The 13,750-nt window shown below is 40.6% G+C and overlaps 1 protein-coding gene and 1 non-coding gene across 2 annotated transcripts in view; both read left to right on the forward strand.

The window, feature by feature from the left end:
• The window catches only part of LOC116845903 (xaa-Pro aminopeptidase 1), a 32,967-nt gene that overhangs the window by 13,007 nt on the left and 6,210 nt on the right, over positions 1–13,750 (forward strand). Inside the window, exons 2-3 of the mRNA XM_032819138.1 lie at positions 12,511–12,737; positions 13,407–13,586. Of these exons, the coding sequence (XP_032675029.1) occupies positions 12,511–12,737; positions 13,407–13,586 (407 nt within the window). The remainder of the gene's footprint in view (positions 1–12,510; positions 12,738–13,406; positions 13,587–13,750) is intronic.
• Positions 11,776–11,848, forward strand: Trnaa-agc. Its single transcript has one exon. It is a non-coding gene; the product is annotated as a tRNA-Ala (tRNA).

Genomic DNA, 13,750 nt, shown 5'->3' on the forward strand with positions numbered 1-13,750 from the left:
TCTCTCTCTCTCTCTCTCTCTCTCTCTCTCTCTCTCTCTCTCTCTCTCTCTCTCTCTCTCTCTCCAACCGACTTGCTCTCTTCGACAACAGCTGGCTTGATAGCGCTCCTTTGAATAGCTATTGCATCAATCCAATTACTTGTCGCTAATTAAATTTTTTAGCCTACGACCCTTGGCATTAGCGTCGTCGTCGGCGAAGATCTTCGGTTTCTGTATCTGGCGACTGTGCACGCAAAACTTCTCGAGAATGCTCGTTGTTTATGCGTCCCGTGCACAGTTGGACCGTAGTCAGGCTTCGGCCTCGGTCCAAAAAGGAGTAAAGGAGGAGCCGAAGGAGCGAAACGGAGAGATCATGCTTCCCCGATAACCCATGTACGCGCAGCAGTGCGTAAGGCCAACCAGTTCGCGCGAATGTGTCGAGCCTATGGGGGAAACGCGTGCGTGTCGTACTTGCGTGTTCGGATACGTGTCTGCGTATACGTCGCTATGGTGTGCGAGCACGGAACTCGTCGTCGCGAATGGCGAGGGGGAACCCTCAGGCCCTTCGAACACTCCCTGTAGGGGCTGATGCCTTGGTAAGGCCACGCATCGCCCCTCAGGCCCTTTGATGCACAGTGTCCTTGCCCTTAAGACAAAGCGACCTCGAACACCCTCGAAAACGCTTGCCAGTCTCGACGAGAGAGCTTCGACTCTTCTCTTTATTTCGCCACCCACGCATTGCCATCGGCTGTACTCGCAGAGATCGATCGCGCCGAAGGTGCCGCGGAAATGCCGCGTCCTGAAATTCACGATTTAGTCCTGACTCGCAGAAGATTTGAGAGTAAAACTCTGGAGTCTCAGAATTAAAACATATTAAACAGAGAATTAACATACGTGTAAGTATTGTTGTTTTAAATATGTGCCTTTATCAGTCAGAAAAACTAAAATTGCAACTGTAGATTTTATTTCCTACAAAAACATTCTATTTTCTAAACGTCTAATTTTCAAAGTCTATTTTCTTGTTTTCATCTTGATCCTCGTGAAACATTACGCGAAAACGATGAGTCAGACATTATTAGGTTGTATCATCTGTTGGCTTCGAAAAGACGATTAATTGACCAAATTTTGCGTGACGAGAACTTCGTGTAGATACAATGTGCAAACGTTGCGTAATCGCTTACGTAAATTACTGTTAGAAGTCTCAATGTGCGGATGCGTGGCAGTCTCGCGAACAAACCGATAAATCACACGAGCGTATCGAGTTATTAAAGTGCGCAAGTGCACGCTTTGCTTATATATCTTACATAATACAACCATCCCACCGTCTCTCTCACGTTCGCCAAGTTCTCTTGTACTCTGATTCTCGCGCTGGATCTAATTGAGGATCAGCCGCGAGAGAATCACACGTAAGTGCGTGTAAAATTGATGATTGCACGAGCAACTTTCTACGATAATTATAATTAGATAGCGCTGTCGAATCTAGCGACTGATGACCCGCGAATACAACGAGAATATTTCCAACGATCCTTGAAAAATATATTCCAAAGGAAACCTAAATTCATCCAAAAATTCGCTATCGTGAGGAAAGAATCGAATACTCGAGGGTTGAAGAGCAAAGAGAGATAAAGACAAGAAAATTAAAATAATCAATTTACAAAAGAGTTTGCGATTTTCGCACGCGAAAGAGTCGCGACGCGAAGAGTCTCTCGCGAAAGCGACACGACGGCGGCTGCCATTCGATTTCGCCGAGGCCCAAGCATCGGCGACGATACTCTACTCCCACGCCTCGACCTCCTGTGCGCTATGCGACCCTGATAAAAATTCTCGTTCTCTATTGTTCCACCCTAATTAATGTCCCCACTCGCGTCCGAGCACGCGAACGATGTGAAGCACGCCCCGCCTCTTATTCGCGTCGCGACCCCCCTATGCCTTCATACGGCCCTGCTACAACGCGCTGTCACTTATCCAATATCTGTAAACAAAAAATGGTCAGCGTCGTCGGTAGGAGTAAGATGAATGACTCACGTCGATGCATACGTGCATCGTCCGCCAGTTCGTGCGAACATGCTGCGTCAAAGAGATGATAATTACACTTTTAGAATTTGCGCAGGTGCTGGAGCATATTTTAGCATGTGCAAATAAGCCACCACTTGCATCGGCTATTGTCACTCAACGAGCCCGAAATTCTCAGCACCCTTAATACGCACCGTAAAATTGGAATAGTGGAAAAGAAAAAGTGCAAGAAAGTAAAATAAGACTCTACATCAATGACAGCTAATTTCTCATTGAAAACTGAATTCGTATCTCGCATTTTGAAACCGTAATTTCGCGTTTTAATTTGATGTCTTTAATCAGGCGAACTCTCTCCGAACACTTTAGAGGTCGGTCCTTTTCTTGAACGAAGGGTCGAGGAATGTTGACTTCTCAATATACAAGTAACAAAAGATAGAAAATTTCACGCCAATTAACAAATGCCAAATCAACATAACGAAGAAGTCAAATACGAAGCTGATTGTTTATTGAACATTAAGACGATCGGTTTTGTCACGATACGATTTCTTTTCGTCGTGAATGAAGTAGCTAAAGGATCAACATCGCGTGGGAATTCATAGGATGGCTGGGAGGTCGCGTTTTTTTAACACAAAATGTCGCATCGTGTACCAGGTTACTATGTCGCGCAACGAGTTCCGTTTACAAATGTAACGCGGCCGGCTTTTCGCCAATGCGCCTTCACTGCAACTTCTGTTTTCCTGTGTAATTGCAAACTGCTGCTTGTTTACAGCAAATTGTTGCAATTCCTCGTACGTTGTAATGACAAACGGGAAATTATTTTGACAGTTATACGCACCCGCGATTCGCGCGCGATTGATCTGTAATTTTGCAAAATGTCTTCCTCCAGGCGTTAAAAATTATTCCATCGCACCCGATCCATTTTGCAATTTGCAAATTTGCAAATGAATACCGTGATATTGCTATTTTATAAGCGCAAATAATTACGTCGCGGATAGATCGCATGCTATGAACTACTTCGAATACTTGGCGAAATGCAAGAGTTACGCGACGTAACTGATTGCATGGTATTGTCGGTTTTTAACTTAAGAATATATCATAACTTTTTATAAATAAATATTGCAATTTTATTTTATAAGACATTCCGATACGCCAACGAAATAATCACATTACAGGACATCGTACACATCTTTTTGCTTGAGATATCTCGCCCGTGTAAAGTTCTTTAAAAATATGTGACACAAGTGAATTTTTATGAACAATAAACTATATTGTTGCAATTACACACCGACGTGCATACGTATACATCGGCAGCGGCGATGCACTATTATAGCGATGCAGAAACCAACATCGCTTTCCTACGCTCCTACTACTCGAGTATCTCGTCTGTTCTAACCCATTTCTTCCTATGAATGGTTCGGTTTGGCGGGCTTCTCACCTGCTCCCCTTCCCAGCGAATTTCGTCCGCGCATACTCGATGCGTCGTTAAACCGTGGCACGTGCACGACGCGATTCTCTTAAGTTGGCAAATCGAGTCGGCATAGACTACCGCAATGTTGATACTCCTCTAATATCACGGTAACGAGCGCAGGCCACCTCCTCGTCGTCGCGTCACGTTAATCTCCTTGATAATTTAAGTTCATGTGGCTACTACGGCATCGAGTCTTCAGTTCCGCGAGCCTTCGGGTCTCGCAACGGAATAACACGTCGTTTTCGCGATCACACCGGTGTGCCTACTGTTCCCAATTTTTCGATAATTGAAGTCATCACGCAACGCATTATCATAAAACACGCACTTGAATTCTAATATAAGAAATACTCACAAAAATCCGAATTGTTTCGTTCAAATTGCAAATTAACCTTCTTTTAAAAATCGTCAATTTAAAAAGTTTCATCTCGTTACCATGGATATAGGACTAAACTGAAAATATAAACACGTTCTTATTATTTTATCCACACGCTGTTTTACGAAAATATATCAGCAATCTAGATTATGTATCACGTATCTACATATTTTTTTAATTATTTTCTATTATTGTTACCTAATTTGACTATATAATTCTTTTTAAATGTTATTTATCGCCCTACAATATACAGCCAAACTTTACACGTATAATTGAATAAAATAATGAAAGAGAGAGAGAGAGAGAGAAAGAGAAAAAGAGAGAAACACAGAGGTGGAAATATAGGTCGCACAAATAACATTATAACAATTACAATTTCTAACAATACGAGGGTAACAAACTGCGTTGCTAAGATTTTGTGTATCTCGAGTCGAACTTGAGTCAGAGCGAGCGTATGCTTACATTGCGAGAGAAAAGATACGAAAACAAATGTGGAAAATTCAGTTTGACGAAAGAGAGGTTGGAGTCATTCTTAAAGGCCTGGATATGATCGCGGCAGGTTAACAAATTATAGTCTCTTGATAGTCTGTTACATTTGATTCAATTGTTCTACGGAGAAGTAACGTCCTGGGATGTAAACGATAGTTTCAAGCGACGACCCATCAGCTGCCGGCGTTTCAAACTTATAGGGGCATCGCGAACATCTGTCGATCCGCGGTTCCGGCACGATGCAATCCCTCCAATGTCGATGACTGCGCCATAGCGTTTCGGTTACCAACTGACTCCATGAAATGCGCTACCCCTTCGGGGAGGGGGGGAGGGGGCGATGCCTGAAAATCACCCCCTGAATCCTCGTGTTATCCTGCTACCGAACCGCCCTTGTTTTCCAATAAATACAAAGCATTTCCGCCTTAATCGCTCGTCGTGTCAGGAAAGAAAATTCGAGCGCACCCTGCAACTTTAAACCCTTGGTTTTCGTTCTCGCACCGCGCAATTCCAGGTCAAGAATTATCGAAAATCGGTGCCTACCGACCGACCGACCGACCGACCGACCAAGCAACCGACCAACCTACCGCCGCCACCTGATGAGGGCCTGTTCCGTTTCCGGTCGAGTTTCGGTTCGATTTATCGATCCCTGCCTGTCACTCCCATCGCGGCGAGCGGTGATTGCTAGTGGTCGCGGAACGGGAAACATCACCTCTAACTCCGCATGCCATCCCGTTCCGCGCACCAATCGGGAATTCCTATTCCCGATCGTCCCCTGGAAGTACCGTTTTACTCATTATCCAATGTCGGAGCGTCAATCCTCCTCGCCGTCTAGAGGATTCTCTGTCCTGTCGTCTGTCTACAAAAGTTTGTCGCGCCCTCGAAAGTGCGGCCGTCGGGATCACGCTCTCTCTTTTGGCGCTCTTCTCAATCCTGAGTCGGCGATCATCAGGGATAATTATCTGCGTGGCAATTTCACCGCTCCTTTTTGTATTAACTTTGCACGTCTCCATCTTTCATTCTACATTCCTGTTTGAGAGGTAGGTCCAAGAAACAAGAGCTCCTTGCGCAGGTACGATCTTCCCGATGTAGTCGTGCCTCATAATCGATACGATCAGCTATTGTCTCGTATGAATCCCAAGTGAATGAGGAATGCGCTGTATCAATCTTTCATCAAACGAACGAAAAGAAGTCTCGGGATTCATTTAGATTCAGCGCCGAGCCGTTTGACGTTTGACGTCGCGACCGAGACCTTTATTACAGCTGATATTGATCGTGCCGCGTGAACACGATCCGCGCCACGTGCTCATCAAGGCCACGCACGGAAGCGACCAATCAGCTCCCTCTGATTCCGCGCGCACTCGTTACAGCTGATCGGCGCCGTCGCGCCGGGTCACGCGGCCGGTAGGGTCAGGCCGCGTCACGACGCGGCGCAGCAACAACCCCTCGCGTGTACCTCCGCGGTTCGCCCCAGTCGTTCGCGCCAAGTGCGCATTCGCGGCGTATCACGGGGTGTACCTCCATCGCGAGCTGCTACCCTGGCAGGGTGGCGGGCACCGGCGACGCTTCGTCCGTCGGAAGGAGCCGCTAAAAACCTGGAGCCTGCGACGTATCTTTTTCGCAGCGCGACTTTTGGCCGGCAAACGCCTGGAGACGAGGTCTGCGGCCTTGGCGGTAGCTCGAAGCGAGCCACTTAAGCAGGCGATCATCTCACTACGGCCAGGGCCGTATAGCGCGCGAGGCGGTCGGTGGCGGGAAACGTTCGAATTCCGTAGGGTGGATGAGAGTAACGAGTAACGGTCGGCGGGGAAGAGGGAGGGTCGGTGCCGGGACACCAGCCGGGAGCGATTTATGATGTCTTTTTACCGCCATCTACGTCTTCCTTTTTCTGCCATTCTTTTTCCGTCCACCCGTTCCGTCCCCCGCCATCGGTGGGTGCACACGCACACCGATTCCCCCTGGGTTATCGATCTCCGCCGATGATGCCTGACGGCGCCAGCGCACCACTCTCCCGTCGGTCTCGTCGCTCTCATCGCCCTCGTCGCGTTGCGTATATGTATGTACATATATCCATGTGCATCAGGCATGTGCGATGGATGCAGCTGCGTGGAAAGCACCTCCGATGGGGGTAACGTGGACGGATACGCGCGCGCGCGAACCGCGAATGGCAACTCCATCCCCCACTACCCCACTTGTGAAAACGATGCAATGTGGGGTGTTACATATTGAAACATCGATATGATTGAACTGCTTTTTCCGTGCGACCGCCTCCAATTGAAATGCCAGCGAATCGACTACTGTTTGCGAGTTTTAAAAGATAAGAACAAAATACAAAATCGCATGTCTTTTTTTTAATCAACACGTGCACTTTCGTATTCACGTGATACTGCACGCTCCGAGATCTGGAGTTCATCTATGTTTATCATGATTCATTATTTATACACATGCACGTTTAAGTAATATTTTTAATTCTAAGACTGACACGCGCGTGGAATCTCTGTCGAATCGCAATGCAAAATATAAGAATTTCTATTCTGGATCTACTATCCTTTGGCTTCGAAAGAAAACTCTAGTTCATTATCATGTGATACATTATCCAATCGGATTCTTTCATGTTTATATCAAGAGTGTCCCGATTATTCCACTTATTGTTAAGAAAACTTGATAAAGTTTTCGCGTTCTATTATTTAACGTATTTATACGTACTATAGCCTTGTCGGATGTTCGCTTTTATAAACGTGTACTTATCGCAGTGTAGAGTTCCCCGCAAAGAAATCGACGGAATATAAAACTACCCTAGCGCGAACGCTAATCCCACTTCTACTACCCTGTTGCAAAAAGCCTCGAGCCATCCCAAATCGAAGCCTTGCCAACCGGCCTCCGAAGATGAATCCCTGATAGTTAAGCAAAGGGAACGTTTGACAATCTAACTGGCTTTTCGGCTTTATCGACTTTTTCAACTGCGTTCACACTTTCTCGATCGCATGAATCGCTGGTCGGGCATTCCTCGTTTCGTTCCTCGGCGACGAGCCTCATAAATTTGACGAATCAATGAGCGACATGCGTTGTCAGTGACAGAACTAAAGTGCCTCGTGACTGACGAACCGTATCGAGAAACTCGTGGTAGCACCAAAAGGTTTCGCGAAACATAAGATACGCGGACGAAGGCAACGCACGGAGGAAGTAGGCAAGCGACTGAGGAATTAAAATGGCTCAGCTGCTGCAGATGCAAATATCGTAAATCGTCTGGCTTCTCGCGGTTTATGCTATCCTGATCAACAGATACTGAAGGTCATCTCGAGACGTCACGTAGCTGATTCGCATAGAATTACAGATTCATCGTACACTATTGTGTTCTTTTTAATAGATAAACAGATAAGTTCCTTTCTCTGTCTCTCACTCTCTCTCTCTTTCTTTCTTTCTTTCTTTCTTTCTCTCCGGAAATTTCTACTACATTCTTTTAATTAGCAATTAATAACACGAAATAAATCAACGGATAGAGTAAATTTTTCCGCAATTGCATTAACAAAATATTTACCAGTAAAATGAGTAATAAAATGCATTAAATCAGAGACGATTTAATGTACTTCCGCAAAAATGTTCGAATATTACCTTATTTTTGCTGCATTTAACGAACAGCATTGTGAATTTCAAATTAGTCATTATGAGCGAAATGCTTTCCCATATTTGCGCCGTGCATTTTGCGTAATTGTATATAATTAAACTTTCATAATGTGCAATTATTTATGTGAAATTGAGAACTGCATATGTGTGTGTACGCTGTACGTCAGCAATATTTTATATAAAGCATCATGAACCATCACGTGTACACTACTGCTGTGGTTGTAACGCTAACACATTGCAGTTGCAAAACCACGTGATATTTTTTTCGCTCTACAAGCGTCATGTTAAAACGAGAGATCTAGAAGTCATGTAGAAATCATGTATACATATATCCTCTACCATCATCATCATTGACATACTTCTTCGTTCATGTGTGAGCCTAGTACAATAGTAGCGCCAAAATGAGTTGCGAACGAACTCAATGACATCAACGATGACGTTGCCATGGAAACAAAAATATTTAATGATTCCTTTTGTCTCGCTTTTACGTTCTAGTATGGAATATAAGACGTGATACCTTTCTTATCGAATGCGAAAACCGTTTCCTAATCGAATGAACACTTATCAGTTACGAAAATCTTATAAATTGCTCAAAATCAATTTCTCACATAGATCTTATTCGAATCAAAATTAAGGTGACAAGAAGCGAAGATAATAACGAGAAGGAGAGAAAGAGAAAGAAATAAATCTAGCCGCGAGTTCGGATGACGAGAGCTCTTCCAACATAGGCGCGAGGTGAGATCACAATGAAGTTTCTGCAGATTATGCGAGCCTGTTCGCTAGATGCTAAAGATCATCTCGAGAAACAGTCCAATTTCGCAGCATCTCGATCATCTTTCCTCGCGCACATCATCCAACGTTACATGCGCTACTCTCAATGAGATATTTCTGGCCGAAAGTCAAAATCACCAAAAAGAAATCGTTAGAAGATACTGCAATCACCGAGAATAATTTCCTCTTAGAGACTCGATTCGCATTTCTGCGGGTATCTATCATTATCGTCGCTGGGCAATTGCAAACGTTAGATAATTCACAAGAACGTCAAAAGAACTCGATGACGTGAACTCGATGCTCAGCCAATCCTAATCCTATGGAATACGTATTCATCACACTTTCTCTCTCTCTCTCTTTCTGCTCACTCAATTTACCACTAAATGACCTCTCATCTATATTCGTACGACCGTGTTTAAACGAATTTATCGTTTCAATAACGTACTTATTTTATTCGCGATGATACACGACACTAGAAGTTCGCGTAACGAATTAATATATAACATGCGTGTTCGAAACATTCTTATCACAGTCACTGTGCGCCACTATTCCCTCCTCACTAGCTACGAGGCTCGACTAAGCTCTTCATCGTGCTGTTAGCCGAGTCAGCTCGAAGCCTAAAAGTGAGTGGTGAACAAATGGTAAACCGACAACGGCAACGTGGTACGAACTAAGAAAGAGAATAGCTTCGGTCTTGTTAAGTTCACCCTCTGTTATATTCTGTGAAAATTCGCCTTTACGCGCCACTTCGACACAGTCTCGTTGACCTCGCTGTCGATCCTTAGGCTACTCTGCCCCACGTCCGAGACTAACCGAGGATTCATGGTATCCTGGTATTTTGAGGACGGTAGAGCGAGTGGCGAACCAACGGTCGAGAGCAAAGGCGAGACAAGAAGAGCACCCTCGAAACTGGATCCGAGCCCGTCAAAGGACGAAGGCTACGCGAGAGTAATGATTATTGTCATAAAGACATAACATCGAAACGTTCTTACGAATTTATTTCGCTATGTGGAAGTAGAAGAGAGAGCATGTTACGTCCGGAGGTATCGAACGCTTTCATATATTTATTTATACTTCCAAATTATAAAACTATGTGATCATCGTAAAATATCGACATAATGCAATTATGTATTTATTGGATTTATTATTTGCTATTTATTTATGAGAAATTGTTTTGACGCGTGGAAAATATATATAATTAACAAAGAGAGAGAGAGAGAGAGAAAGAGAACAAATATACATACATTTGCAGGATTATTATATTATACATTTGCACGCGCAATAGCAATTCAGTTATTTATAAAATATTATATTTATTGCATAACGAGACAATTTTACGCGATATGCACAAGTCATATACTGTTATTATGTTCACATGAGTTGAATATCGTAAAACGATATAATTAATTCAGTTATTTTATTTGATCAAACGCAAAAATATCGCATGATTAATCGACGTAGTTACGAAACATGTAATTATCTATAAAGCGTTCGAGACAGCCGTTCAATATTAATGGTAAGTTGTGACTTAAATTACCTCTCTTGTTATAAATAGCGCGTTAGCTCCATTTTAATTCAAACCATTCGTTTTCTTCCTTCTAATAAGAAACAATGCAATGCATTCTCTCTTTTATTTCGTTGTTTCACTGCATGATGATATTTTTTATTTTTCTTTATTTTTAAGTCGTTTATCACAAGATAAACATTATTCTACGTTCGCAATTATTTTTGATAAAGATATATGCATTTCGTACTATTTATTCCGTAACAACTCATTGGAATTACTTTTTCGCTACGGCATGTCTTTGTTAACCACACCGTTAGGGGCAGGGGGTAAGAAAAAATCCATAAATACTCAAGAGAATAAAAAAAGGGTTGAGGGACGTGAGCTTTACAACGCGGGAAAATTACCAAGCTGAAAATTGTAAGGTTACATCGGAGTAAAACTTTCCTACTGCATGCTCCTACTTCCCTAGTAATATATTTAATATTACTTGATAATATATGTTTACGTTAAATTATTAAATTAAATAAACAATACGCTGACCCAGTTACGGAGCATTAATGATAAACGCGGGGACGCGTGCGCGCATGATTTGATCTGAATTATATTCGATCCATTTCCATATCCACGAAATTGATCTCTTCCCGCCCGTCGACGTATGCCGTGCACGCCTACAGGTGCGATATTGAAGAAAAATAAGACTCGATGAAGAAATCGATTTGAAGAAGAAGAAAGAAGGAGACAGGGAACGCGTTAAGCTAAAGGTCGATCTGACATATGTTATTGGTGAGATGCCAGCGAAAGTTCAATACACGTGACGATTAAAACGTGCATTTCGGGACGATCGTACTCCGAGCTAGATATGTTTTCCTGGTACGCGAGCACCACTTAGCACACCCTCTGGATTCCCATGGGACGTATATATGTAACGGAAATCAAACTGGTTCCGGTCAAAACTCGCTTGGATAGCGATGCATCGTTTACTGTCTATTATATAGAGCGCGATAGAGCTCTAGAGCCTATAGAAACTTGTAAAATTGTCGTTTATTTGAAACATTTATTAAAAATCCTTAATTTGTCAAATACAATCTTTAATGATTATTTGTTTTCCCAAATTAAAAATTTATTATTTTCATGCGATATGAACCAAGTTCGTTGTTAAATCTATTATATGATTGAATCGATTATCGCGCGAGTAAAAAATTATTTTTGTATTAATATTTTTAAAAAATGTAGAGTATTATCAATATCTCTACTGTGTATGTGTACATGTGTGTATGTTCAATTTAATATACAAACATAGTTTATATAATTAAAAAATTATTAAGGTCATCTTTTATATATTTTAAATTGCTAATACTATTATCCATCGTATGCAAAGTTTTCATATTATATTAACTTTGTTTTTACATATATTATGAGAACTATAACATTTGCAAATAAATTGCTAAATAAATAAATTATATAAAGATAATGCAAATAGAAATATTTTGCAAAGATATTATGACCTACATGTGCAGACAGTTTCAATGTTGTGCATAAAGATACCCCTTGTCAGGGGGCGTAGCTCAGATGGTAGAGCGCTCGCTTAGCATGCGAGAGGTACCGGGATCGATACCCGGCGCCTCCAGTTCTTCTCTTTTGTATTTTCCTTATTTAATGTTAAAATAATTTAATGTTAAAATTTAGGCCTAAATTCATAAAAATCTATCTATTAAATACACTATATCATTCCACCTATTCTTCATTCATTATCTAAACATATTTATAATTAAAATTCTCAAATTTATGTACATATGTTACATTTCTCTATTCTTCACTCTTCCCTGATATTTTACCATAATTATTTTTTATTTCATGGTCCAACAATGAAAGCTTTCTTTGATTATATTTATATTTTAATGCTTGATGTTATTCTTTATCTTCATATAATTTACAATTTACTTACAAATATTGTTGCTCCCATAATATACGTAAAAACTATATATTATGGATAATAGTATTGCTATAATTTAAGCATTACAACTTAACAATACAAAAGAGAGAGAGATAACCACAACAAACTTATACTTATACTTTTATATAAATTACATTAAAATATTAAATTAAATATATAGTAGATATTGAAAATATTCTACATTTTATAAAAGTATTAATACAAAAATTGCTTTTAACACACGTGATATTCTCTTTACTTAACTATTGATTTTAGAATTTATTTCTAATATACTCTTAATGTGGTAATATTTCACAATATATTTATAATAAATAAAATAAGAAAATATTCAACAGAACTGACAAGAGCCGATAAGGACGATAAATTGTCGGAACCACAACTAAATCACAATGGAGCCAAAAGATTATATTGTCCGGTGAATGCTTACATCGAAAATCAACCAGTCAATCGACACGATACTTCTTTGCAACTAAGACAACTGAGATCTGAAATGGTTCGCGTGGCAGCGGTTCAAGGACCAGCCCTTGATGGATATATTGTTACATCGGACGATGAACATCAAGTAAGTTCTACACGATTGACACGGTTAATCCGATGTTATTAATTATATCTAACATTGATTTAGAAAGATCTATTCAAATGCATCTTAGCAATTAGCGTATTAACAGATCGGCCTCACTCTCATTGTACTTAAATTTTCAGACAGTGAGCTTCGTTTCTCATGGCCGTGCCGGGCCTTTAGAGGTATATTCGCGTGGTGTATAGTATTCGACAGTAGTTTCTTTTAATATTGAGAATATTTTGCATTAAAAAAATGCAGTTTTGATTGATACGCTTGACAGCAATCTATTGCCGTATTTGCTAAAAGGTTTTATTCGATTTTCCGAGTGCAGTGCATCTAGTCTCTTGAATCTATGTTTCCCAATGAAGACATATTAAGAATTTTTAAAAAATTCATAAAATATAACAAGTATTTCTAGATATCGTGTGATAAAATTAAAGATTAAAAAGTTTATCTATAAAAAATATACTTTTTATTACCGGTATTAAACTAATAATAACTGAGAGACATTGATTCAAGCTGAAGCATTAGCTTCATATTTTAATGCTCATCTGCAAAAAAATTTTTTTTAATATTATAATCAAGAGATTAATGATTTTTCCTATGTATAAATATCCATGTATTTGCAATATTACAAAGTATGTATATTATTTACGTGAATTTCATTAGAGTGAGGTCGTGGATCCGCGTGATATGAGAAGAGAATTTCTTACTGGATTCACTGGAAGTACTGGAGAAGCTGTTGTCACTATAGACAAAGCGGTACTCTGGACTGATGGTAGATATCACATTCAAGCAGATCATCAACTGGACTGCAACTGGATCCTAATGAAAGAAGGACAATACGATGTAAGTAAATTGATTCTCATTTAAATTAATGTTATAATACACAGACAAAATATCTACTCTATTTGTATACCTCTATTGCGTATTTAGAATAATTTATATTATTTATTATTATTATTATATATATATATATATATATATATATATATATATATATATATATATAT

Source organism: Odontomachus brunneus, unplaced genomic scaffold, assembly GCF_010583005.1.
Source record: "Odontomachus brunneus isolate Ranch 3 - 2012 unplaced genomic scaffold, Obru_v1 Obru_scaffold_059, whole genome shotgun sequence".
Taxonomy (NCBI): Eukaryota; Metazoa; Arthropoda; class Insecta; order Hymenoptera; family Formicidae; genus Odontomachus; species Odontomachus brunneus.